Consider the following 25,870-nt stretch of genomic DNA (forward strand, 5'->3'; position numbering starts at 1 on the left):
TTGTGAGTGTTGTTTTACGGGTCTCAGCAAAACATAGTAAAAATCGGGAAAAAAGATTATTTTATGTCACCTTGCCCTCAGAGTATTGAAGCCCCTGTGTTTCTGTTTCTACCTCTGTTCCTCACATTATTCAGCTTCTATTTTATAGGGATGTTAACAAGTTTTTAACTCTGCCAATTCTTGTCAAGATAAGGAGCATAGAAAAAATTAATTGATTAAGAAATGCGTAAAATATTTCAAAGTGTTTATTAAGTCTATTATTCCGTGTAAGTTTAGTTAACGCGGCTAAGAGTATATGTTCAATTCGTTGCATACATAAATGAAACGATGGTCACCTAAGCCAAAATAAGACATTGTACGGAAATTTAGAATACATTTTACTGTTTGCATGGAAATATTTTTTCAAGTTTGTATATTTGAAAAACCATACCAATACAAAATTGATTTTAAAACATTTTCGATAACCGATTGTCCTTTTTTCCAACGCACGGTCTATCCGTGAGATAACTTTGTCCGCAAAAACGCCATTGAGCAGCAGGAACAAATTTTTTTTTTTCTAATTAAAAAGTTCAAACACTAAGCTGCGCTATCATACTTTAAAGTTGTCATGAAACAAGAACCACTTTCTAAAAGGTTAAACTTTTGTTTAAATTCCAAAATTGTTATCTGTAAAAAAGAGTTTCGAATCTGCAGACAAATAGAAAACTCTTAAAAAAGAGTGACGTTGTATGATTCAAAAATATCATAAATAGCCTACAAAGCACAAAAAATACTACAAGTGCACAACAGAAATGTACATAAATATTTGTGTCAATCGTTACAAAAAGTAATTAACCTATTAAAGCACTATGTCGTACAAGTGGATCAATTTTATTGTCAGTCAAACGGTATTTATTGATCGCAAAATAGGAAGCAATTGAGCCAAATTAACAATAGAAGTGGCACAAACATCACTTCGGAAAAATAAGAAAACATCGCAGAAATTTACAAATTTCAATCAAAACTTTCTTTATAAACCTAATAAACGACTCCGGATGGTACTGGATTTAATTTTCGCATCACGTTTATGAACAAAGTGTCAACGGCTACAAGAACGATTATGTTTACAGCAAGTGCGCAGGCAGGTGCCAAGTATATCAAAAGGTAACCTAATGATTGCTGCTTATGATTGAGAACAACAACCCAGCAGTTCTGCATAAACATGTCGATACAGATTCCTGCTGAATTAATTGAGCAACCGTGCGGTTACGTTCTTTGTACGATTCTTGCTGGTACTTGCGGTATTTTCCACATTTTGCTTGAACGAATCTATTCCGCTATATGCTAAATTTTCTTTATTTTATGGAAATAAAAGGTTAAATTATTATGGGCAAATGCTACTACATATTACAAGATTCGATGACTATTGTAGTATTAGTATTGTAGTATTTTAAATATTTACATTGTTGTAAGGTTATTGCCAAGTTTCATAAACAAGTTTTCTGTTCCGACAATTTGATTTAAGCCTTGCAGCTGTAACTTGAACGTGCATTCGCTTTTTTTGCAAGTATAGTCTCTTCACTACTCCAGACAATTATCCAGTATGATATGTTTTAAATGTACAGTACAGTAGAACAAACCAAAGAACAAGAAAAACAAAACGCTATATAAAGAGCATATTTTTTTCAACAAGCGTTTCGATTGTCCTTACAACCGTTATTATTAAAGAGTTGAAACCAAAGTGAAACAAACGACATCATACAAACGTCTATGAAATATGACTTTTGTAGCGTTTCGAAATTATTGTTAATTGTTCTTGGCATCAAACGAAATTCCCAACATTGTGCTTATTATTATGTTTTCCAGTTTGGAAAACTCTGCTGCCCTCATTTACAACAAAATAGGGTATAATTGCAAAATATTATAATGGTAAAATTCAAAGGATACTTTTTCACCAAATAATCTTGTAAAATCTTGAAAATTGCAAAATTCTACTTATTGATTTAATAACGTTAAGACTTTAATTAATAACATGTTCAGCACTCAATTTTAATCCGGCTATTCCGTTCATTCACCTTCTATACCTTGATATATGACGTCGTATATATATAACACATATTGTCACGAAACGTATAGCAATGCATACATTATAAACAAATTCGCTTCTTCTGCAGCGAGTTGCACTGACTTTTTCACATTCTGTAAAAGATCAGCCAGTTGTGGTGTCATAAGACATGGATTAAATGACAGAGCGCGTACATGGCTCACCAATGGAATAACAACAACAAGAGTCAAAACCCAGGCAGTAGCGTACACTGACTCGTTTTCTACATTTAAATATTGGAAAACCGATACTGAAAAATATAGTCCAAAACATTTCGTGCACTGGTTGCAACATTTTGTTCTTATCAAGCAATTTGTCTTTCCCGATATCATGTATTGCTTAATGCCAATAATAACCTTGTACTGGAAATACCATTTGTACAATGTATGTTATATTTTATGGTCCTCACTTTTGTTTTGTGTAAATGACAAGTTTATTTTATTATTTTTCAGAAATTTTATTTTTCAATGAATAAAAAATGGAACTTGAATAGCAAATGTGTACAGCATACATATAATTTATCACATAATTACGCTTAAATTGCATTAACTTTCGAGAATGATAAATTACATGTCACATGCAAAGATGAATTATACGTTACCAAGAAAAGCACAGTAAAGTGGAAACGTAGAGGAATTTTTTGTCAGTTTCTCAAGAATCTGTAGCATAAAGCAAAACGAACATTTTTTGAAAATAAAGTCATGTTATTTGGCGAATGCGCGTGAGCAATCACGTTTCTTATTTAGTGAAGAGAAGCTTCACAGAAGAAGCTCACTGACAGAAAAACACTTTAAAACATCAAACATTTACAAATGTTATGTAAGCAAACCGTCAAAGTTTTACAAGTGATGATACAGAATACTGCTAATTAAGCGAATATTACGTGACCATTGAACAAAGCTTATGATTGAAATCAAATACACCGTTTTATAAAGTCAATTAACCGGTATATAGACAGCATAATTATATGCTAACAAGGCATATACTGTGCACGCATAGTAACATGTGATAAATACATAAATTAAAATGTAAATATGAAATTTTAAAAAAATTAAGCGTCTTTTTAACAATGACGAAATTGTACATTAAATACAAAAATGTTACAACTATACATAATATGAACATTGTGAAATAAATAAAAGTGTAACAAAAGAATAAAAAGGTTTATAACAAACATAAATACTACAAAAAGTAGTAGCGAGCTCTTTGCAACAGCAAAGTTCAAACTTAAATAAAAAAATGAACATGTTGTGAAAGTCTTCATCTCACATGCTACATGGTTGTTCATTTTTATGAGTTTAAAGGAGTGAAGCTAAAGTCTGCCGGCTTGTCTGCGGCATTGAAAAGTCGAACCTTTGTGCCCATTTCTCCATGTTTGTAATTTACTTCAAAATTGGAAAGGATTTCGCGGAAGAGCAGATCGAGTTCCTGCTCGGCCACACGACGTCCCGGGCACTGACGCGCTCCATGTCCAAACGGAGTGAATGTGAATTGTTCCTTGCATCTATAAAGAGAAAAAAGCAATTGTTTACCGCAGACTTAATTCCAGTTCATACCCATGGCTGTATGCAAATAACCTTCCTGCGTTAACGCACCCACATAACCCGCTGACTACAGACGCACGGATATCAAGTGCAGCTGAACAACTATTCGCGGTGTAGATCACATCAACAAACGTGCACTTTGTATAGAATTTACCTGTAGGGTGACGCACGGTTAAGCCAGCGATCTGGAATGAAGTTCTTTGGTTTTGGAAAATATTTATCGTCTTGCAAATTCATCAGGTGAGACGTGTACCGCACCGTAGTGCCTGCGGGTACTTTGTAACCAGACAACACCAAGTCCTTTTCGGTTTTTCTCATGTTGGCATACGTCAGAGGATTTAGCCGCATGGCTTCCCATATGCACGCTTTCAGGTATTTGGAAAACTCGGACCTTTCGGCGTTGTGCTCATCAAAGGACAGCGTTGTATTCTCTGCCCGCAACAATCCCCGCAGGTGATTCTGATGTTTTGTATTGACCGAGAGACGGTAGAGCGTAAACACCGCTGCCGTTTTTGTGGTGTCAATTCCGCCCGCCAGTAGTTCGAGGCAAACCGTAAGCGCGTCTTTTTGCGACATCGTTGTATTTTTCGTCACGTGGTCTAGCAAACAGGAGAAGGAACTTCTGCTTTTTGTTTTCTTTCCTTGCTGCTGGTGTGATTTCATCGGACAGCCGGTAGGGAGTTTTTCCGATGGATATTGTTTTCTTTCTTTCTTTAGCTCTTTGAATTTTCTATTTACAAAGTTTCAAAATTAGTCAACGATCTTTGGAAAAAAACAAGTTTAGTAGGCCTAGTTATAAGTGTGATTTTATCGATGAAATATCCACTAAATGCTCTTATTACACAACTATATCGTAATCATACAACGCAAAACAACAAAACTTACTTTTCGACAAAATAACCAGCGTATTTAAATTCGTCTTTCTGAGACTGGCAAAAAATCTTCCAATCTTTTGTGTTCCAAAGTTTCCAAAGAGGAACTCCGAAAGTAAGCCTTGCGCCATAATCGAAAAAGACGTCCATACATTTGCGCAGACTTTCAGCTGCTGGATCGACTTTCTTCTTTAGTAAGCCAAGTCTGCGATAAACGTGAAAACCCCATAAATATATATAGCAAAAATACATGAGTTTCCAAATAAACTTAACAGGAAGGAAATGGTATTGATTCATGGACCTTTTTTTAATTTTTTGCCGGGCAATACGAAACTACGTTTAAAGTAAAATTACGCTCTTCCAAAATAAGTCGGCTCACCAAACAGGCAACAACGATTAGCGGATACAAACTTTTCGTAAACGATAGCGAAAACATGTTTATGCAATAAACAAAAGCTTAAGATGGCCAAAAACTGATGCGGTATATTCATTTTGTGGTGCCATTTTGAGGTCATTTTGAATGACCAATAGGTTGTTTGACTTTTACCACTGCAGGGCGTGTAAAATTTCAAACTTTGTTGCGTAGGTTGACTGGTGTGTCTCAGTCACGCCTTAATTGGCTAAAGGAGAGCAAAGTTATTTATATATGTGTCAAAACTTAATTATCGCTATAGCGTTATAACTTATAAAACGGTCGTAAACTATTTTTATGGTTAGGCTACCGTAATATTATTTTATGATGAAGATATACTGTATTTTGGCCAAAAATAATTCATCGATTGCGGTCGGCTATAACTCAGTAAAACCTATTTAAGTGAAATATATATCGACCATAAACAGTAAAAGGTGATCTAGCTGTTTGCAAAATGAGACAGATGTTTGGAGAAAAAAAATTATTTTTGAGGCGGTCAGATAAACTGGATATCATTTTACGGGAACTTTGAAGCGCTAAAAGGCCCTTTCCGCGTGAGACGGTCGCTAAGAAATTAGTCGCATGATGTCATCGCCAGATAAAAAGAGCTACCTATGTTGACGTCATACTATCGGGGTGGTAAAAACACGTGCAATTCTCCAAAAAATTGCGAAATTTTGCAGACTTTCTTTCACACAGAATGTTATGTAATACAATAACCGGGAATGTTAGAGGACGTACCTGCTGTCAAGCAAAACTACAGCAATGGATTCCAGGGCCCAGCGATTTAGCATTTCGTCAAAACCGGAAACTTCTCCCGTTTTGCCGCAGCGAACAGCCTTTATCACATCGATAAAATCTTTGGCGATTTCAGATTGGGTACCTCGGTATCTTTTGACAACGTTTGGTATGGTCATAGCGGGGTTTATAGCGTTTCTGTTTCTGAGCCATTTTTCACCTTAAAACAAAGTTTTCTGATTAAATTTTGGCAAACGCGCCATCACGGTTATGAAAAAGTCAAAAATTCAATTTTAAGTGATTTTATGTGAGTCGATCAAAACGCGCACTTTTACCTTGCAGGGCCGTTATTCCGACAGGTAGGCCTTCTTGCTTTCGGCCTTGCACAATTGCATCGAGATGAGGTCTACAAGGAGCCGTCCCTTCGTTATGCACCAATACTCGAATATCTTTTGGGTCGGAAATGTAAAGAAACTCGTCTCTTAAAAGTCGCTCACGAAAAATCGGTCCGTATCTGACAAGAAATCGAAAATGATAAACATCTGGAATTTTGTAACGACTTCTAAGAATTTTTTTTATGTAAAACGGTTTTTGTTTGACTGGAGTATCATGTAACATGTCGAATGTCGATATAAATCATTGCTATAAAAACTTTATAAAAGCTAGAAATTAACACGTATAACAAGATTTACACAAAATACCTTTGGTGTCGGCTTTGAAGTGCTTTATTAAATTCTAAGGGTGAGAATTGTCCGAGTGGGGTGTACTCTAACACCGAACCCAAGAGAGGTAGTCCTTTTGGACCTGGAATGTTAGTGAAGTCTTTCACAGTTGGTGTTTCCGTTATCAAAAAATTCTTGATCCTTTCCACTTTTTCATTTAAACTTTTCGTGAGTCTTTGATTAAGTTTACGTAACTTTTCCTGTTGAGAGCGACGGAGGAACTCTGCTTGCTGGAGGGCATTCAAAGAGATATCATGGAGCTGCTTGGAATGATGCGGCAAAATGTTTTTCTTAGCAATCGCTTTCGGATGACGGTGTGAAGTGATGGCAGCGTTTGATAACCTTCGGATTCGTTTTTCCATTTCATCATCGTTGTTCGTCTTCGAGGATATTACAGAAAAACATTTTTGATACTGCTTGCCCGCCAATGTATGACAAATCTCTTTGCCAATTACTGTTTTGCATTCAACGTTCATACAATCACGTAACAAAAGACTTTTGAGCAACATTTTATGGGCGTTCTATTCTAAAAAATTGAAATGCATATGATCAACTAATCCGTATTAGTCTGACACGAAAACAGAACAAAACTCATAAAAATTCGATCCATTTTGCACAAGCAGCCCTCTTGACGAGGCCTGTGGTGTTTCGTTGCTATGTGCAACTCCTCGGCCAACTTTCGTTGTTAAGCATCTGCTTTTATAGAGACAACAGAAGGAAAAAAGGAGAGATAGAGAGAACGCATGCACGAGAACGACACACTTGTGCGTTGTGTGCCGTAACGATTGTCATCGCTAAGCGCGATAAACACTTCGGTAAGCGATCAGTAAATTGCGTTTCTATATTATTTCAGAAAATTCATACCCACAACAAATAAGTCTTTGCTGACTTAACTAATTGTCGGTCGCTATTCGTCACCCAAACTTAAAAAACCGCCCAATATTGTTAAACGTTCTCTCTTTGAAAAGGACTTAAAGTGGAAGTGATATCTCATGACGTTGTGTGAAAATTCTTATTTTTTGTATTAAAAAGTGACCTATATTTTGGCGACTCGCGGGTAGGTTTATAGACGGCGGGCCGTGATATAGTGCTTGAAATCTTGACGTATGACGAACATGGGAGAAATACACTAAAACATATTTTTGTTAAACATCGATCCAAATCGAAAAACAAGGAAATATAAATTTCAAGGTGTTTTAGATGAATTGAAGCCGTTAAGTTGCCTTTTATTTAAAACTGCGCATGGACAAAACGATATTTTACGTAAGTTAGTTTAAAGTTGATATTTCCGTTTTTGCTTATAATTCGGCAAAAATGCAATGGGTATAGAAGCAAAAGGTTTTGCATAAACATTGTAGATTTTAACATTCATGTAGCTATGCAAATGATATTTTTCGGATTCTCACTTTTGCCTGTTGTAGTTCAGACACCGCTATACTTTCCTCTGAACAAGTCTTACGACTATACGTGAAGAATGCAAAATATGTTTCATCAATCAGAACAATTTTCCCACAAAATGGGTCAGGGTGGGAAGATGCGGAAAGTCCCCACATTGATCGGCAAAAATGTTGCAATATAGACAAGGAACCCACTATAATAGTACGGGGGGTAAATTATGACGTAAGCAAACGGGTCGCAATACCCCTGGTTCATCACATCCGTTCGTTCCGGTCGATCGGTGACCGGTGTTTGATGTTAGACAGAGATAGGTGACACAACAGGTGAAGTATTTTAAAAGATTTTTATTTTTCAAAGTTTCTGTGTATCACTCGACTATAATTAAATTTTCCCTGATGTAAACAGAAAATATACGCGAATGATTCAAATATTAATTTTTCGCAATCTACCGGATCCCCGGGCGAATTATGAACACTGACCGATTTTATCAACCTTCCGGGATGTCACGCTTTTTCGACTGGGTTTCAAGTTACTCCTTGAAGGCCTGTCTGTACTATGTCAGAAATTTAAGACTTCAATGGGTATACGGTTGCTATGTTTTAACTATAAAGGCACATGCGCACTACGACCAATCCCGCTATAATAAATACATTAATCTCCTGCTAAAAATCCTACTCACTGTAATTGAACATCAATTATGTTGTAATTAGCTGAAATATTTATTGGCTAAAATACATTTCATGGCTTTTAAAGCAAGTGCAGCATTACAGAGAGCAAAAAGAAAGTTTTACTTGATGGTACAAGTAACGCCTGGAATAAAAATTTTGATATTCCGAGAATTACGCGTCTTGGCAGAAGACACGCGTGTGCGTCATCATACATAGATAACGGCCAAAACACGCCACCGTAAACATCAGGGATTAACTAAATTTAACTTAAAGTCTACGAGGAAAATATTATTGCTTTAATTCATTAAAAACGTCCGCGCGTTACCTTCAAGATTTACAGCAACCTAGTGGTACAGACAATATTTTAAATTAATCATTATATGCATAACTAACATTTCAGTGTTTCTCATCATTAATCATCATAAACACGTTGATTTTCCAGCTCGAGCACAACTATTAATCACGACGTAATTAATTGGTATTAACTTGCCGGTATCAGCGAATTAAAATTCGATGAAATGGCGACCACCAACCAATCCCTAATTAAATTAAACCACCTGAAATTACGTGACGGTGGGCACGCGGTCTATAGATTGTGTCTCAGATAAATCTCACCACCCAGTTTTAAGTTTGACCATGATGCCGTTGCGATGTGAAAAGTTAAACAACCGTCGTCTCCACTTAGTATAAACCACCGTTCAGAAAAAAACAACACCGCAGCAACCTTTGAAGTATAACTAATTCTTTAATGAAGCAAACCCGCAGAACTTTGTAGTTTGAATACAAAAATTTAAAAGACCACTCGTTTATATCTGGCTTTATAATAGCAACATCAATCTTCAATGTTGTTAGAGCATAAAATGCTTTATTGAATAAGACTATAGTGGATTTCTTCGCTGCATCTAATATAACACATTGAACTTTAGCTGAACAGCAAAAGCTTTTGTACCAAAAGATGATCAGCGATACTTTTGTTTCTTTAAAATTCTTGGAGAATAAAGTGCTCCTAAAACTTTTTCCTTTTTTTCTTATTATTCCAAAGTTCCTTTAAGAAACTTATTTACTTCTATACAGGTGTTGATCAACACTTTCCGCTTTCCCTTGTTTGTTATGATGGTTTAGTGCCGGAGGCTGATTATTAATAATAAGCGCTTTACATATAATCTCTTCATTTACTTCATGTCCGAATTGAGAATAGGAACATGAAGGAAAAACTTTTGATGACAGACCTTGGAAAGCATTTATAATGATACGCCTGGCGTAATCACATAAATCAACCTTCGTGCTTTTTAGAAGTAAACCTTACAGCAAATATTTTATGATGTCATTCCATATTTTGGTCAGGCATTTGCGTGTAAGCTCAGCGTTTATTTTAAGGGGCGGCTTTACATCATTTGTTTTTCAAAGCTGTTATAATATATACGGTGATTTTAGGTAATTCCAGTAATTTCTATCTGGATCGACACGTAAAAAAGAAAGACTAAAGCGGGAAATAGCAATCCTTATAAACGGTGGCATGTTTTCACCGATACGTCAGCACCCAGAGATTCATTGCTACCCTGTACTGTTTTACCTAAAAACTTTTGACTGCTCAAGCCGCGCAACATTTATCTAATGTTTAGATTTACAGAAAATAAATTGTTTTAAGGCTGCCCGAATGTGACCGGATAGTATCTGTTGGTAATATTTTCAATGAAAATTTCCTCTATTGTATATTTAGAATATGGTTACACCTTTGAAGGTGCAAGCGTTAAACCTGCCATGTCCAGTTTCGAATATGTATATTGCACCATTTAACCCTATTCGATTTACCGTTTTTCGGTACCTACCCTCCTACCCCAGCGTCGAATCCACACTGAAATTTTAAACGTTTGTACAACAAAGATGACTTGCCATACAGAAATAAACTTTTTACAAATTGAAATATAAATTCATTGGCTTTCAGGTCATGGCATTCATTTTTCATCGTGATAACGATAACCATTTAAAAATTATGATTTTTGCAGTTAGTCCATTTTTCTTGTTTTGCATTAGATATCCTTTGATTTGCCGCGGTTCTAATGTTTGCTAATCACCCTACTCTATCATAGGCCAGTCATCGTCCATGCGCGGTTCGAATCGAGCTATACGGCTGAGCATAAACTTCAGTGTTGTTAGAATTAACAAATATACCTTTAGTTAAAGTCGTAGAGATAAATATAACCATGCAACCGGAAGTGTGAAGGCGTATAAGGGGCTAAAGTTCACTTCAATGCTTACAATGTTGTACAACTTTGCAGTTGTCTTAAAAATCATGTTCCTCATTTTAATTTGTGAAGAATAATAGACCACTTCAAATTAACACCTATAAAGGGTACGTAAATGCCATTTAGAAACAATTTGAATTGCATACCTCACTTAAAATTTAATACCAACGCTTAATAAGTAGACTTAAAATCAACAAAAACGAATAAATCATTTATTTAATTGACAAACTGTCATAAAGAAATCAAATCCATTGTTCCGGGTTAATCGGATTGCTTTAGTTTGTACCAATTTTTAGGAAAAGTCTTAACAAGAAACTCCAAAAAATAGAAAGTAGCCAATGCAACCATCGCAGTTCAAGGATACAGGACTTTTTGTAAAATTTCACACTTTAAACGTTAACCTTAATTTTGGGTTAAATTTGGGTTTAAACGTTAACCTTAATCATAACTTTTTGTATTGGAATTAGTAAAACAGTTATAACATTAGATAAATAAAGAGAGAGAAAAAATACAATAGATTTATGGTTACGGTCAATTAAGCACCGGCAAACTATCATCATCCCGAAAACACGCTTGCAACACAAACAAGGTTGCATTTGAAAACACACTGCAGTACGCCTATAATTCTTCGGTCATTTTCGTTTGGTATACCGCATTGACTATACTGACGTCAGACGTCACGTATAATCATAACGCGTGCATTTCATGAGGAACGCAACATACGCTAATACAGTTTACGCTGTCAATATCACGCAGCACACAAGAAAACGCGTTTAATGAAAAACATTACAAAACCACAAAGGTCAAAAACTGCAACTTTTTGTAATTAAGTATTGTATTGTACTTAATACAATACTTAATCAGTATTGTTTATTGATTTAAGAACATTTTATTGATATTGATTAAACGGACACTACAAGCTCGTGTTACGTGTTCACTGTTCATTGTATTTGATTTTCAAAGATTTTGTCATCGTTCGTTTGAAGTGGCGAGGGAGTAAGAAAAGCTACAACGCTACACCAAGTTTTCGACTTAACTCTACAAGCAGCTTATAGAAAATGGAATGTCCCATGAAAGCGTGTATAGGAAAATTCGGACAAGCGAGATTTTTCGAACTGTTTTGTAGTACTTCGATAAATTTCATTTTAGCTGATCGTAGGAAGAGGCGAAATAAAGCGACTTCAGAATCATATCAAGTTGGTCAAAACAAAGTAGAAACATTATCTTTTTCAAATACACATAAAAGAACAAAATTCCTGATTTTTATGGAATTGTGGTTACTATATTTTCGACGTAATGCATGACATATTGTATATATTTGGGTCTTTTATGGCTAAGGCTTACGGTTGATCGAAACGAATGAAGTGTTGCCTACTGAGGGCCGAACAAAATCAATAACTTTCTTCAATGCTTTCAATCATATCGTGAAGTGTTTAAGGCATGAATTTGTACCTGTTACATGCGGTTGTAACAAGTTATACTAGTTATACTGCAAGTTATACTGTTTACTTTTTCTAGGGTAATAAGCCTCAAGACTGATGTTAGATATAGTGTCTCTCGAAAGACTCTATTATTCGTGTCATAAAACCGATATTTCATGAAATTATATTTTACAGCACCACAAGCGAGATGCTACAATATAACTGGAATATAATATGCTTTGTTGCATTTGAAGTGGTCCCACATCGATTGCACCCACACGTGATTTCACCCAAGGAATTGCATCCAACAGGCGATTGCATCCACATGCGATTGTGTAACGTGAATTCTCTCGTCCATAAAACCAGGCTCTTTTCCACATTTACGGCGAACCGCGACACCCTTGACTGTGGGTAACTTTATACCAGTGGTTCTAAAAACTGGGGTCAGCGAGACAATTTTCTGGGACCGCGAAGCACCTTCCAAAAAAACGGCACTACTTGCCATCAAGCCAAAAGTTTGAAACCGGTTGAATGTGATTCACGATATTAGGGTTGCGTTGTCCAAAATGGAACCAAACATAGCCGAACTGGTTGCAAAGAAGCAGGTACACCCGTCACAATGATACCATAATAACCAACGTGTTGTTTTGTGTTTATTTGTGTTGATTTTTTAAGGGACCGTGAGGCATTTAAAAAATTGCTAGGAGACCGTTGCGTACTTTCTTTTAAAAAAGTTTGAGAACCACTGCTTTATACAGTATAGCGTTGGCACGCTAATATCACCAACCGATCATTTCAAAACAACCTTTCTTTGCTCCAGTCAGAAACCGACACCACGAAAAAAGACAGGCACAACGTTTAAGTTTATCAAAGGTCCCAAACAAAGTGATATAAATAGATAAAAACAATCTTTTAAAAGATGGTAGTTGATAAAACGCTTCAAACACACTACACAATAATGACTGATAATTAAGCTGTGTGAGCAAAAAAATTCGTTACGCCAGCGAGCCTCGTGGGAGCAAAATATGAAATTTTGCCAAGAATTTGCTAATATCTCCAATATTTCATAGCCTATCGATATGGTAGTAACATATTTGGAAAACCGGTACATTTTCAGGAAAAGTCAAGCAATTTCTGGTTTCTACGCTGTATATTCGCAAAATTACGAGCTAATTTTTCGGCAGAGGCAATTCGACATTGCTGGGATAAAAGAAATAGGGTTAATATAAGAATAAGGGACCTTCTTGTATATTTAATCGACTGATTCATCCAATTATTGTACATGTTGTAAAAACTGTCAATAAAAAACAATATAATTGTTTGCAGTGTTCGACCTCACGAACCATAGCATAATATTCTATTTTGAAAGTTCTTTTTCGTCAAAGTTGCAGTCAATTTTTTTTCAGTCAACAGAGCATAAAACCATAAAATGCAAACAATGCAATCATGTCTATTTAACGACATAGCAATCACTCAAAAACCTCCAGCTTAAATGTCACTTGTATAGAACAAGATGCTACATGTTAACATTCAATTAAGCGAAAAAAGCTTCTGAATTTCCGTGCACGGTATAATTACGTATACTGTGTTGTATCGTTTTCTCTACATGTCTGAAATTAAATAACAGAGAACGTTTCGAAAGCTAAATCGATAATTTTTGATAAATTTTAACAAATGTTTTTAAATTGGAATTTGCATTTTATTTTTTTTTTCAATTTACATTTGTTGAACAGTTTGATCAGCTTTATCATTGTTGAACACCTATTTAAAATTAAAAGCCCAAAAATTAAGTCTTGCAGTGTGTACGTAATCATTTGTGTATATGGCACGCACTTTTCGTATAAAATTACCATACTTTCCAGTTTCGGTTGTAGAAAACAATCGCCATTCGCCAGTGTATATTTCCATAGTTATATGCTCTGCCTATAGGGATAGCCTATATCACTATAAACACTGCCAATGTTGCTGCTGCAAAACGGTATGGTATATGGTGTGCATCACAGTCCTTATCCTCAGACTGAGGAAAGTCTTTGTATGACTGAAACTCGGCGATGACTCTTCGATCGTCGCTTGAGCCCTGTTTGCGGAGTTTGTCATAGTGCGAAGTCCAATGGATAAACACATATTTTTACATATTTTACACATTTGGCCGGCCTTTGTGGTATAGCCCATACGTATACAGCATATTTGCATAGATCATGTTTAAATTTAAATCAACTTAAAAATGTGAATAAGAGTAAACCAATAAAACCAAAGCCTCTTCTACGAGGTTTGCACCTGCAGCCAGGTAAACGGCCTTCCCGCGGTTTGGTAGTCATCAGTACCACTAAAATGTATACTTCACTTTCTATCATATCGACTGACGTCAGAGAGGTTTTTGGTTCGACACTCATTGAGAACGTAATCTATGTTAGCAAGGCAATTGATAGGTACGCCTGATGGTGGTGAACATAAACAATGGTTCCACTCGGCTTCCAGCCTTCTTAATTATATAGGCATCTACATGTAATCAGATCTGAAGACTGCACGATAGAAAAAAATCCACCATAGGCGCTTTGTCAGTTACATGCAATGTCAGCGGCACAAAGAAACTGTAATACAGAGTTCGAGTTGAAGATTATTAACTCGAAATACCGACATTTTTAGAAACTACATGTAAGCCTATAGCCTAGTTATATTCAGGGTTTCAAAAATAATTAAAATGCATAATAGGTTCGTGTTCCTTTAATTTCCATTTTCTAAAGCCTATGAACCGTAACACAGGCTTTAACGTGGGCGTTGACCTGCTAAAAATTTATAACATTTGATTTTTGCTACTTTCCTATTTTTGTTTTTTTTTTGTGTTTTGATTGTTTCATTTTGTAATCGTAATGCATGACATCAACCATGATGCCACTTGAATTTGAATGCAAAACATTTTTGGTTTTTACTGATTCGCTTCGCATGGCATAGGCTACTGTATAGACTTACACGTTAAACATACAAGCGAATATGTCAAATAATATACTTGAATGATTTTGCTATTTATGTAAACGTTACGTATGCCGTAAAGAGCAAATTCCAGGACCTGCATGTTCACAATTCTCACTATATCGAAAGTTTCTTATACTGCACTATACGTAATTTCAAGACGGGCAGGACTTCGGCTTATGTGTTCAATCGATTGTCTTACGTTTTAAATTCAACTGCCCGAAGATAGTTTGACTTATTTTTAAATTTTAATTTTAAAGTATTTTATAAATTGACTTTTTAATCAGCTTATCAACTCCACATAATACAGAACATTATTGTCCATATACATTGTGCCGGTGTATAATTGACCAGTATTTGCACATCACCAAATTGACGGAAAACTGCGCATTATATACTGACGATTATATGAAAGAAGCACGTGCTTGAGATTAGTCGTAAAATATTTACTTAAGCTATATTATCCGGCAATCATAAAACCTTTCTTTGACATCTTATCTTCCGTCTTGTCGTTTTATCACCAACAGTCCAAGTCTAAGTGAACTTCTTATTTGCAAGTGAATGATTTCTGCCAGGTCAAATCATCCAAAGTGATTATAGCCTACACCAGTTATAATTGCCAAAATATTACCTTACAGGTTTTCTACCATTCATACACGCTTGTGTATTTATGAAGACTTATGCCGAGGTGGAAATTGTGGAGAATTTTAAAGCATTTGGAATGATGGAAGTTTTCTTGGTGAGAACTACTGCGTAGATTTTATGAACAGTTTACAAACTTTCAAATGAAGCAAGTCATTGCTTGTTCATCTTTGTAGCAATCATTGCAAAATAGCAAACTTGCTAGAAACCCGGCCATTGGCAAATACAAGCCCTGTAATTTATGCAACGTCATACGGATTTGCTGCTTGTTTGTTTTTTAAATCGTTTTGCGTCATTTACACGTGTGATGACGTTAGCCCTGTCAGATGCCGGTTTTCAGACAATTATCTTGCACCAAACGTGACACACCATCGTCTTAGAATGACTTTATTCTAGATTGAATACAGGGAATTATCAATACTGCAACATTATATTTCGCAACGCAATTTTAACCATTCAATTGCTCTATGTCGCCCACTAGCTTAAAAGTATTGGTTAAACTTGAATAACTGAAATCACATGTATAAAATGGTAAGTAAAAGGCATGGAGATGTTTAATTCAAAAAAATTACTTTTAAAAATTAGTATAAAGATTTTAATATTATACAGTATCAAGAAAGATACAGATTGTATTCTACAATAAACACGTGATGGCACGAAACAGTAGGTATAAAAAATAAATCGGAAACGACATAAGATCTACTATAATCCAAGTTAATCATTTCTAGAGTGTATTTAGTCGCTGTACAATTGGCAAGACTAGAAATTTATGAAGAACCCGCATTTGTGGGTGTTGACATCGACAATACCATGTAGAAAATTAAATGTGAAAGGTTATAAGAGCAACTTTTAACATTGTATTTAGTCAAAATAGTAAAGTTATACTATAGTAAGCATAAAAAAAACTAAGCTGAGAAAAGGTTACGCAATCTTCAGTAAGAACCATTCAGCATATTTTAACTCTATGAAGTTCCAATGGTCTGCGCTAGATGTTTGATTTTCAGCTGGAGACTGTGCAAAAAAGCTAATTTGATACTGAAGTAGGCGCCGTACTGTAGGTACAACTGTATACTTGGTAAACAAACGGCCAATTTTCTGTAACGTTTTACTGGTTTGGTATCTGTTTGCTTTCAATTTTTGCGTCAATTAAACCTGTCATGACGTCAAATAAGGTCAGATGCTTGTTCTCAGACTATTTTCTTGTGACGGGTTTGTTGATATATGACGTCACAGAATTGCGATTCAGCGAAAGTCCATCAGCGGTCACTTTCAAATTTAACTCTGCTTTAACACGTGTTTGCTGTGCCAAAATGCATTGAAAATGAGCCAAAATGCCAAAATGCAGTCCTATTTGCAACCATTATAGCTTTTAAATACACAAATATAACAACCACTTTTACGGAAATAATTTCTTTTTATGATTTAAATAAAGCATAATTGGAATCAAGTGTTATTTGTGAACGTAGATATCACTTAACATATAAAATAAAACTGTTTTTTCACGAAAAAAAAAACACAATCTACAATTTAATAACAAAGAAGACTCTCGGGAAAATGCAATGTTGCTGATTACATGAGGTGACACCTCATGTATGGTTCTACCATTTTCCTACAAAAACGTTTAAAGTTTAAGACACACTGGGCTCAGAATGCTACAATCGCTTAATATGTTTCACTCACTTGGTGAAAACTAACCGAAAACTGGGTGAAGCAGCATTACGACTTGATGAGGAAGACGAGGGTTTATGGTTATTACTTAAGCCGGCATAAGTTTTTTGATGTTGGAAGGTAGAGTTCGAATTAAAGCTGACGTAGTTTACACTGGAAGCGCTTCCTGGCGCAGTCTTAGGCAAATAGTGAGGATCTGCGTTTTGAGGAACTGAGTTCAGTATGGCATTTGGTAAATATTTTCTCTTGGCATCTGTGTCGCTTGTCGATGACGTCACCATCATCATTTTTGGATTTTGCGGCTTTTGGTAGTTAGAGTCGCTTGAAACCACGACCGGTTGAAACTTTGCAAAAACGCGATTGAAATTTCCCTCTCTGTTACTGAGCTCCATTCGCAAGCGCTCCACTTCCCTCTTTAAAGCGTCTATTTCTTCATCCTGTATTAAGAATAGAGGTTATACAGAGGCTATAGCGTAATTATTAGTTTGCATTATCTACAAATATGGCACAAGGTATACAACTGCAACTGCAGGATAAATTGATCACATGCTGAAAACCTTAAGACTGGTTTGGCGAGATGGCAACAACCCAGCTCTTGGGAATTTGAATTTCGGATCTTTGCTTTTCTTTTTCAACTCACGATTCGCAAATTTCATTTGCTCTTCAGCCAGCTGCAATTTCTTGGACAATTCTTCTGCGCGTTGATTGCTCTCCTCTAAAGCCTGCGATAATATGATTGGATATACCCATGTTAACCTAAGACATGCATGAAGTTCTAAAACATAACTAAGCAGGTGTTAAAATACAGCTCATAATAAAAGTGTGTTGAAAGCTTCACTATGTTGACAAATAATAATAGTTTCAAAGAATTAAAAAAACAAGAATTTGCAGGTATGTTCATAGTTGCTTATATTTGCGTATACTTTGCCTATCTTTGAGAAATTGTATTTTGATTGAGCAAGTTTGCCTTCTGTTTCTCCAAACCTTTGTTTGAGATCTTCGAGGTCTTTCGCCGTTACCTGTTAACAAAGACAAAATTTTTGAATTGAACTGCACGAGAGAAAGTCATAGAAAAGTTTTCAATTCTAAATGAAGTTTACTTACAATTTAATTTAATTTAAAGCAAAAACTTGGGTTCAAGTGGAAAAGCAGGCTGATGTAAACAGCTGTATGAGGAACAGTTATGATGATAGTCGTAAATGCTGAAGTGATTTCTTTGCAATACTATTGTACATATGATACAAAATTTCACATTTTATAAGTCTTTGTGTAGTTACCATGAAGACGGGCGTGTTGGCTTAGTACTGCACTTTCATATGTTTTTAAAGGCATATTAGATGTATTCCACGATGTGTTTTTAGATATATGTTTGGATGTATTCCACTCATATTGTTGCGGCCATTATTGTGCGCAATGTGTGACTTTGTGTTTAGTATTAATGTATTAATTGTATTGTTTATATTTCGCCATTAACTGTGCGGAGCGAAAGTTACAATGCTAAATGTTGTAGTTATGGCACACTAAGACACATGCACACGAACAATTAACCAGCAGGAAAAAGTGGCAAAGCCCAAGGGCTTAAAACATGCAAGATAGCAATAATATAATTGTGCTATAAGATGGTAGGTTAGCATTGCCACCAAACCCACAAAATAATTCTTAAGTTTAACGAATTTAAGGTCAAAGCAACACAAACAACAATACAACTTCACTGTTTGAAGATGCAGAGGGTATGTTCTCCAGCGTTAAAAACATAGATGATAATAGCCGAAACAAATATATAAAGTGAAATGGATTGATCAAGATCACAATGAATATCTTAAGTGCACAATAAATGAATGGTTAAAGAAAACCGCACAAAAGAAACTCCATCCTAGGGCCCGGAATCACGTTTCTGTGGCCTAGAGAGGGCACAATTTTGAGGCCTAAATGTGATATAATGTGCACTAAATGATAGAATGTACGCCTCAAGTAAGAACTTTAATATTGCCATCAAGAAATCATGCCTCTACATTCCCTTGAACTACGGTATTTGTAAAGCATAGTGGATACGCCGACTATGGCGTATACACTCTATAGTGATTACGATGTTTTATCAATATGCAACTTGTAATTTTTTTATTGGGTTTAGTAAGTTTTCTACACACGTACACGGTTTACGCCATTACCTACAACTCCTCCCCGAAGCATGTTACGCTGCCCGCGACTTCTAATCTCGCTGCTTAATTATAGTTCATTGCTCTGTGGTTTTTTGGATAAGGTTTTTTACTTTTTATTCTACGTTTTTGTTTTAAGAGAAGGCTGGTGTTTTGCTGATGGCGATAAGCAATACTGTTGTTTTGATTCCGCACCAGCTAGGAGATTTGACATTATTAATAGTTTGAAAGTAACTGTTGGCTATAGTGACTACTGGCTAGTAGTATAAGCGGCAAGGGCTAGACAAGAAAAATTTAACTTGACACATATACTATAATAATAACAACAGAACACGCACCAAAAATTTCTCCTCAGTAAATTTATGCATCTTTTTCAAAGTTGCAACTTCGGCTTCACGTTCTTTAAGACGCGCATTTGTTTGTTGTAAAGTTTCTGAGACCCCGTCAGTTCCTTGTTTAGAACGCTCTAAGTCTTCTTGTGCCTGAATGCAGAATTAAATCATTTTACAACAAGAACTACTTTATGTAATTTTTTACAGCACATCGTAGATCACACAACGTTATGCAACATGATTTTAGAGGTATAACATTACTTTTGATAATAGTTCCCTAAAATGCGTAGACTGTGCACGCTCGTCGGATAAATCTTGTTTCAGGAGTTCCATTTTTTCCTGAGTTTGCTTCAACAGTTGGGTGGTGTTATCTGCCGCCTGGACCACTTCTTTATGCCTCTGACGAGTAGCATCTCGTAAAAGATACTCCAGTCGTTCAAAGTTGTTTTTTGCCTCCTATTTGACAAGTAAACACACACTGATATCTTAGGTTAGGAATAATTGGTTTAAAACTGCTAAGTTTGTTTGGATTCAATAAAACAACGAGTTCTGGTGGAGTAGCGTGTGTATGAGTTTACTTGAACGACCTTAGTTATTCGCAGAACCTCCTCCTCGTACGCAGCCCTCAATGCATCGAGTTCGACTTCTCTTTCATGGTTTCTGGAGAAGAGCATATGCACCACCTGGAACACAAGGTTTTCCGCATGGCAAGAAGGTACAGTATTCGGTATTCGTAACCTATTTATGCAAACACGTTTCAGAGGAAAGGGGAAATGTTTGGACAATGTTTGATTAGGGTGCTAGTCTAACGCGATTAAAATGAATTGTTTTTTTTTCAAAAGCAAACCATTTGTGACCAACAACATTTAAAAAATCAAGGTAATATCCTGTCAATAATACCCTATTAATACATAAATTTACGATTTATCGATCAAAATGTTTCCATGGTCATCTGGAAAGTTATGGAAGACAAATTCTTAATTCTGTTTTGTAACAAAATAACAAGCAAACTTGATCAGTTTAATGTTGATTCATAAGGATGAATAGTAAAAATCTTACGTTAATTTTGCTTCCGCGTAACAAAGTTCTAATTTCCTGCATGTCAACAATTGTCATTGTCAGTAGTGTTAAGCCAAGCCAGAGCTAAACCATATCATTGTGAAGGTGGTTATGACGCATTCGACGTAACTAATAAGGTTACTTCCGAGCAATTACTGTCCGGGATAATAAGACTGCCGCTGTTGTAGTAACAGGAGTGCTCATATCTAATAAGTTAGATATCGTTTACATCACAAGATCTATCTATACTCATCTTGCCTTTAGCAATCATGAAAGTTTACGACCTATTAGAAAAAGCGCAAATTATACACAAACAATAAACACAATATAGGAAAACAATAGTATCAGACTGTGGTAATGGAAGCGTTCATTTAATTTTTTCTTAATGTTGGTTTCCCCTTATTAGTTTTGATTGTAATAGGTGATAAGTGAGCAAAAACTGTTTACGTTTTCAGCAGTCACAAACGATAAACAAAAATACTTTTCTCCTTAATTTCTGACTTTTAGTACAGTACAGAAATAGACAAAATTTAGTTAGTTTAATGTTTTTACACTTTTAGACTGAAACATTATGAACCGATGCTGAACAAATATATGCTTTTTGTGGTTTGTTTTCTTACTCATAACAAAAGACTTCTTTATTATACAAGCTACGTTAGAATTCAGCACTATGCGTAAACAATAGGTTAGCACTACTCCATTATTATGTGCTCTGTACAAAGCACATAGTTTCTTGTGACTTTATTCGATTCTTTCTCAAACCTCCATTAAAACTTTAAGAACAGTGTCACTCACATATTTTTGCACAAGAATTTGCAGTGAAATAAATCTCAAATTTGTAAACTACAGTAACAAAGACAAATTTTTAAACCAACTTTTCCTGTTCAGGATAGATATTGTTCTCTGAAACACGAAGTATGTACCGGTGGAACAGCTCTTTAAGCTAGTTTAGTATGCTGTCATTTTAGATTTAGCATACAGCAAAAATCCATATTTACCTGAGTTAGTTCTGCCACTTTCTTGGACATTTTATACCCAAAAGAATCTTTCATGAAGCCCAAAGTTTTCTGTACATCTGGTGTTTTTCTGGAACTTGCCATCATGCAGCTTAATGTCTTAGAACAGTCTCCGAAATGCTTTACACACGTCTGATTGAGCAGAGTTTGAAACGTGAATCAAGCTGAGTCAACCATCTCAAAAGACAATAATGAGGTACAATGTAACTGGATCTGAATGGACAATGGTTATCTCTTTTGACCTAATGTGAGTATTGTCAATCAAAGTTGCCACGAACGCTTTATTTGCTACGTTTATCGAAACATATTGAAACATGTTTGTAATGTGAAAAGCCGAATAATAACGATTGCTGAAATTTGCCTTCTAGCGCTGATTTACAACAAGGCCAGTGTAGAGTGGAGACAAGCGGGCTAATTTGCCCGGGCGTTCAACTTTTAATAGGGCCTATTATTTGTAAATCACATTCATCTTCGTGCTTGGATAAACGAAGCGTATAGTAATAACGCAACTGTTAAAAGGTATTCTACAAAATATAAGTTACGACTTTTTGTGTCTTTATTGATTATATTCCAACAGCTCCATGACTAAGATTTGTTTGCACCCATATGGGCAAGATGTGGCCCCTCGAGTTATATTCTCGTTTACATCTAAACTCATATTTTGCAATAGCCTGTATAAATTTTTTAATATTAATGTCACATGTTACAAGAACGCTCTTCTAACAAAATCCTGTAAAGCATTTACAGTATTAACATATAGATAGCCAAACGTTTTAAGTTTTTTATGGAGAAACGTATAAATTTTTGAATTTTCAATGTATTTTTGCACGGTTTTCGATGAAGTGAAATAAATTACTGTTCATGAATACATAAGAAAGTATAGCAGACAATGTAACGATAACAACGACCATTAGCCTGTGGCCAAACAGGATGTCAGTACCATGACGCTTCATCTGACTTTTAATAAAGTTCCATGCTCTTCACGGGAAGCACAACTAAGTTACTTCTTCACAGAAGCATGTTGACCAACGTATAAAAGCTGATAAAAATTTATTTGCAAGCTAGTAAACGTAACTTAAAGTAAGATACTTAACAAGTTTGAAAACGCAAGAGTATTGAAAGAAAAGCAATCAACGAAGGAAAGTAAATTAAAAAGGAATATGAGAACTTAAAAGGAAAATGACCAAAACGTGGCGTTTTCCACCACACTACTTCCCTCCCCCCTCCCCCCCAGATATTGCTAGTGCTGTAGGCACGAGCTGCAATCGAATAAAAAAATGGCAGCAGCACATCAGAGTCGAAGTGCAAACTGACGCACCGTTAATTCAGCACGCTCAATAGTTCCCGAACTTCGTCGGGGTCACCAGTGTGGCCAAACAAGATGTCAGTACACGATGACGCTTCATTTGGCTCTTTATAAAGTTGGATGTTTTTCTCGAGAAGCACAACTTAGTTGCTTCTCACAGAAGGATGTTGGCCAACGAATAAAAACTAATAAACTCTATTTGCAAACTGATAAGCTAAACGTAACGTAAATTAGGGCACTGAAAAAAGCTGAAAACGCAAGTTTATTTTAAAAAAAGCAATCAACGAAGGAATATAAATTAAGGAGAAAAACGAGACCAAAACGTATAGCGTTTGCCGCCACAAGCCTACAAAATGCAAATACGTAAACAGGAAAAAATCGCACCAACTTACCAAATGTTTTTCGGGACAGGTAGTAATTATAATCGTAAATCTTTTTACTTTTTTACCGGGAATAGTTCCAAATTTTGAAAAACAATAGAGTGAATATTGTGCTTAAATGATTCAATCAATAGGCCTATGCCCTATAGGGTAGGTTGAATACTTACATACATAAAACTTAATACCTTGATTTGTCGAACGATAACTGAGCCTGAACTTTTCATCCGGTTTGAGTTTTTGGAAAACCGAACCAGAATCTAAGACTTTACAATTTTCTGTACTCAAACCGAACCAGAGCCCAATCTTATAAATTTTTCTGAAATCAAACTGAACCTTGAGTGGCATTGCAGTGATACAAGTATAGTGCATATTATTAAGAAAGATAGTCTTTGGTTAGTCATCTCATTCAAAAAATTAATTCTTAAAGAGGTAAATAGGTGCCGGATTTCAATTAATAGATGGTTTTGGGAAATGCTTTTCAAGTGCTTGTAGTATAGTTAAAGTGTTACGAATTTAAAAGTGTTCTTGTTGACATAGTTCTGTGACTTAAATAGTGTTGTCAAATTGTTAGTAGAAAAATTCTGTGGCACATCGATGTGTATAATTGGTGGCCTTAACTAATTGGCTATAGCAAAGCGATAAATAGAATTGATCTTAGTTTAATCGTTATTGTTATAAAATCTCTCTTCTGGAAATACTCCGGCTTGTGAAAAGTCTCTCTCTGAAAAGTATGTTTGTGGAAATAGGACGTGATAATTTCTTCTGATGTAATTACGGCTATATTTTGGAATAACTTATAAGAGCTTGGACATGAAGAAGGTTGTGCTCACTTAAAGAAATAATAAGAGATAGCCTAAGCAATGGACCCAAAATTAATATAAACAAATGAAGTTCTAAAAAAACAATTAAAGTTTCGGGCTTTATGTTGTCCAAAAACAGTAATATAGCCCCAGCCATTGCCACACCTGAACTAATCATAACAAAGAGATAAGAACACGAACCAGAGTGAAACTTTTTTTGGCTGTAACCACTTTCTAAGTGCGGCAACTTTATCGAAAAGTAAATGAAAACATGATTTTTGTTAGTGCTTATTGCTTGGTAGTAACTATACAACCATTTCAAATGTATAAATTCCTAAAATATAAGAAAAAAACATTCCTGATAAAATTCCTTAATAGGATTTAAGGTGGGGTGAGAAGAACTGGCTTCAAATTCTATGAAGCAGCAATGGTGGCAACAATTGCAGTTAAATACATCTTTTATTTATTCAATGCTGACTATGGTTTCAGATATTTGATGAATGATACTTTAGCTATCTACGGTTTTTGGCCGGTTAATATGGTATTTATAGGCCTACAACTTTACTCAAAGATTCTCCCTTGACCTTATGTATTATGTATGTTTTATTAGTGTAGTTTGTTAGTAGGTAGCAAGCAAAGATGGAGCACATATTGGCTACTGTTGTTATTAACCCAGCCCAATTACTGCTGAACAAAGTTGAACAAAGATTGTATAAAGGATAGGCTTACCATAATTTTGTGCCTTAAAAGCGGGACGCTTTCGACATATGACGTCACAATAACATTTTTATCGAATACAATGAAATAAATAACAAAAAAGATCACGAATTCTTCTTCAAGAAGTACCGGTGCACTACATAGCAAAAACAATAATAAGAATATGCTGATGTTCGTGTATGGCTTCTATGCGGTATGCCTATGCTGGCTGACTGAATGCCAAACCGGGACGTTTGGCCGACCGATCGGGACGCCGGGACAAGACGTTAAAAAGGGGGACTGTCCCGGCTAAAACGGGACGTATGGTAAGCCTAATAAAGGAAGACATGGCAATAGTGTTATTAAAGGAAGAAGATGCCACACACAGAGTGCAGTAGATGAATAGAACCCGCACCAGCATAGATTCTAAATTTTATTTACACGTGTAATATACTAAAGTAATCCATATTGAAATATCATATCTATGACATCAATTAATGATCCCATTGGATCGAAATAAAATCAGAAATGCAAATGTTGTTATAATTGGAACTATGATTTATTAAGCACTCGTGGTTGCTACATACGCTTTTGATGACTTAAGGAGAAGCACAAAAGCGATCAGCAGAAGGATTTTCTGTTTGTTGACATGTTTGCGTTGTCTCTATAGGACTAAGACTTCAGAAAAAATTACACTGCGTGTGTAAGAATATAGGCCTAGTCTAGATTAAGCCTGGATAT

The 25,870-nt window shown here is 35.6% G+C and overlaps 2 protein-coding genes and 1 long non-coding RNA gene across 3 annotated transcripts; 1 reads left to right on the top strand and 2 right to left on the bottom strand.

Moving 5' to 3' along the window:
• Nucleotides 1-2,472: 2,472 nt before the first annotated feature.
• On the bottom strand, nucleotides 2,473-7,005 carry LOC143471954 (putative cytochrome P450 12a5, mitochondrial). Its single transcript, XM_076969929.1, has 6 exons — nucleotides 6,351-7,005; nucleotides 5,985-6,163; nucleotides 5,653-5,869; nucleotides 4,513-4,704; nucleotides 3,782-4,357; nucleotides 2,473-3,587 (listed from the first exon to the last, which is right to left on the bottom strand). The coding sequence occupies exons 1-6, from the start codon at nucleotides 6,878-6,880 to the stop codon at nucleotides 3,374-3,376; spliced, it is 1,908 nt and encodes a 635-aa protein (XP_076826044.1). The 5' UTR covers nucleotides 6,881-7,005; the 3' UTR covers nucleotides 2,473-3,373.
• A 10,061-nt stretch (nucleotides 7,006-17,066) lies between these two features.
• On the bottom strand, nucleotides 17,067-22,063 carry LOC143462885 (uncharacterized). Its single transcript, XM_076961193.1, has 7 exons — nucleotides 21,930-22,063; nucleotides 20,460-20,555; nucleotides 20,134-20,328; nucleotides 19,879-20,022; nucleotides 18,308-18,403; nucleotides 17,942-18,106; nucleotides 17,067-17,821 (listed from the first exon to the last, which is right to left on the bottom strand). Exons 1-7 carry the CDS (start codon nucleotides 22,032-22,034, stop codon nucleotides 17,393-17,395), a joined length of 1,230 nt encoding a protein of 409 aa, XP_076817308.1. The 5' UTR covers nucleotides 22,035-22,063; the 3' UTR covers nucleotides 17,067-17,392.
• Nucleotides 20,016-21,949, top strand: LOC143462894 (uncharacterized). Its single transcript, XR_013118225.1, has 4 exons — nucleotides 20,016-20,121; nucleotides 20,197-20,339; nucleotides 20,475-20,587; nucleotides 21,820-21,949. It is a non-coding gene; the product is annotated as an uncharacterized LOC143462894 (long non-coding RNA).
• Nucleotides 22,064-25,870: the final 3,807 nt, after the last annotated feature.

The sequence above is a fragment of the Clavelina lepadiformis genome, chromosome 1 (assembly GCF_947623445.1).
Source record: "Clavelina lepadiformis chromosome 1, kaClaLepa1.1, whole genome shotgun sequence".
Classification (NCBI taxonomy): domain Eukaryota; kingdom Metazoa; phylum Chordata; class Ascidiacea; order Aplousobranchia; family Clavelinidae; genus Clavelina; species Clavelina lepadiformis.

Excerpts from the sequence above, each read along its gene's own strand:
- LOC143471954 (XM_076969929.1), bottom strand. The coding sequence starts at position 6,880 with ATGTTGCTCAAAAGTCTTTTGTTACGTGATTGTATGAACGTTGAATGC. Across the intron at positions 6,164-6,350 it reads CTTCAAAGCCGACACCAAAG|ATACGGACCGATTTTTCGTG; the intron begins GTATTTTGTGTA and ends ATTTCTTGTCAG. Across the intron at positions 3,588-3,781 it reads AACCGTGCGTCACCCTACAG|ATGCAAGGAACAATTCACAT; the intron begins GTAAATTCTATA and ends TTCTCTTTATAG.
- LOC143462885 (XM_076961193.1), bottom strand. The coding sequence starts at position 22,034 with ATGATGGCAAGTTCCAGAAAAACACCAGATGTACAGAAAACTTTGGGC. Across the intron at positions 20,329-20,459 it reads AGGTTCTGCGAATAACTAAG|GAGGCAAAAAACAACTTTGA; the intron begins GTCGTTCAAGTA and ends CTTGTCAAATAG. Across the intron at positions 18,404-19,878 it reads TTACTGAGGAGAAATTTTTG|GTAACGGCGAAAGACCTCGA; the intron begins GTGCGTGTTCTG and ends CTTTGTTAACAG.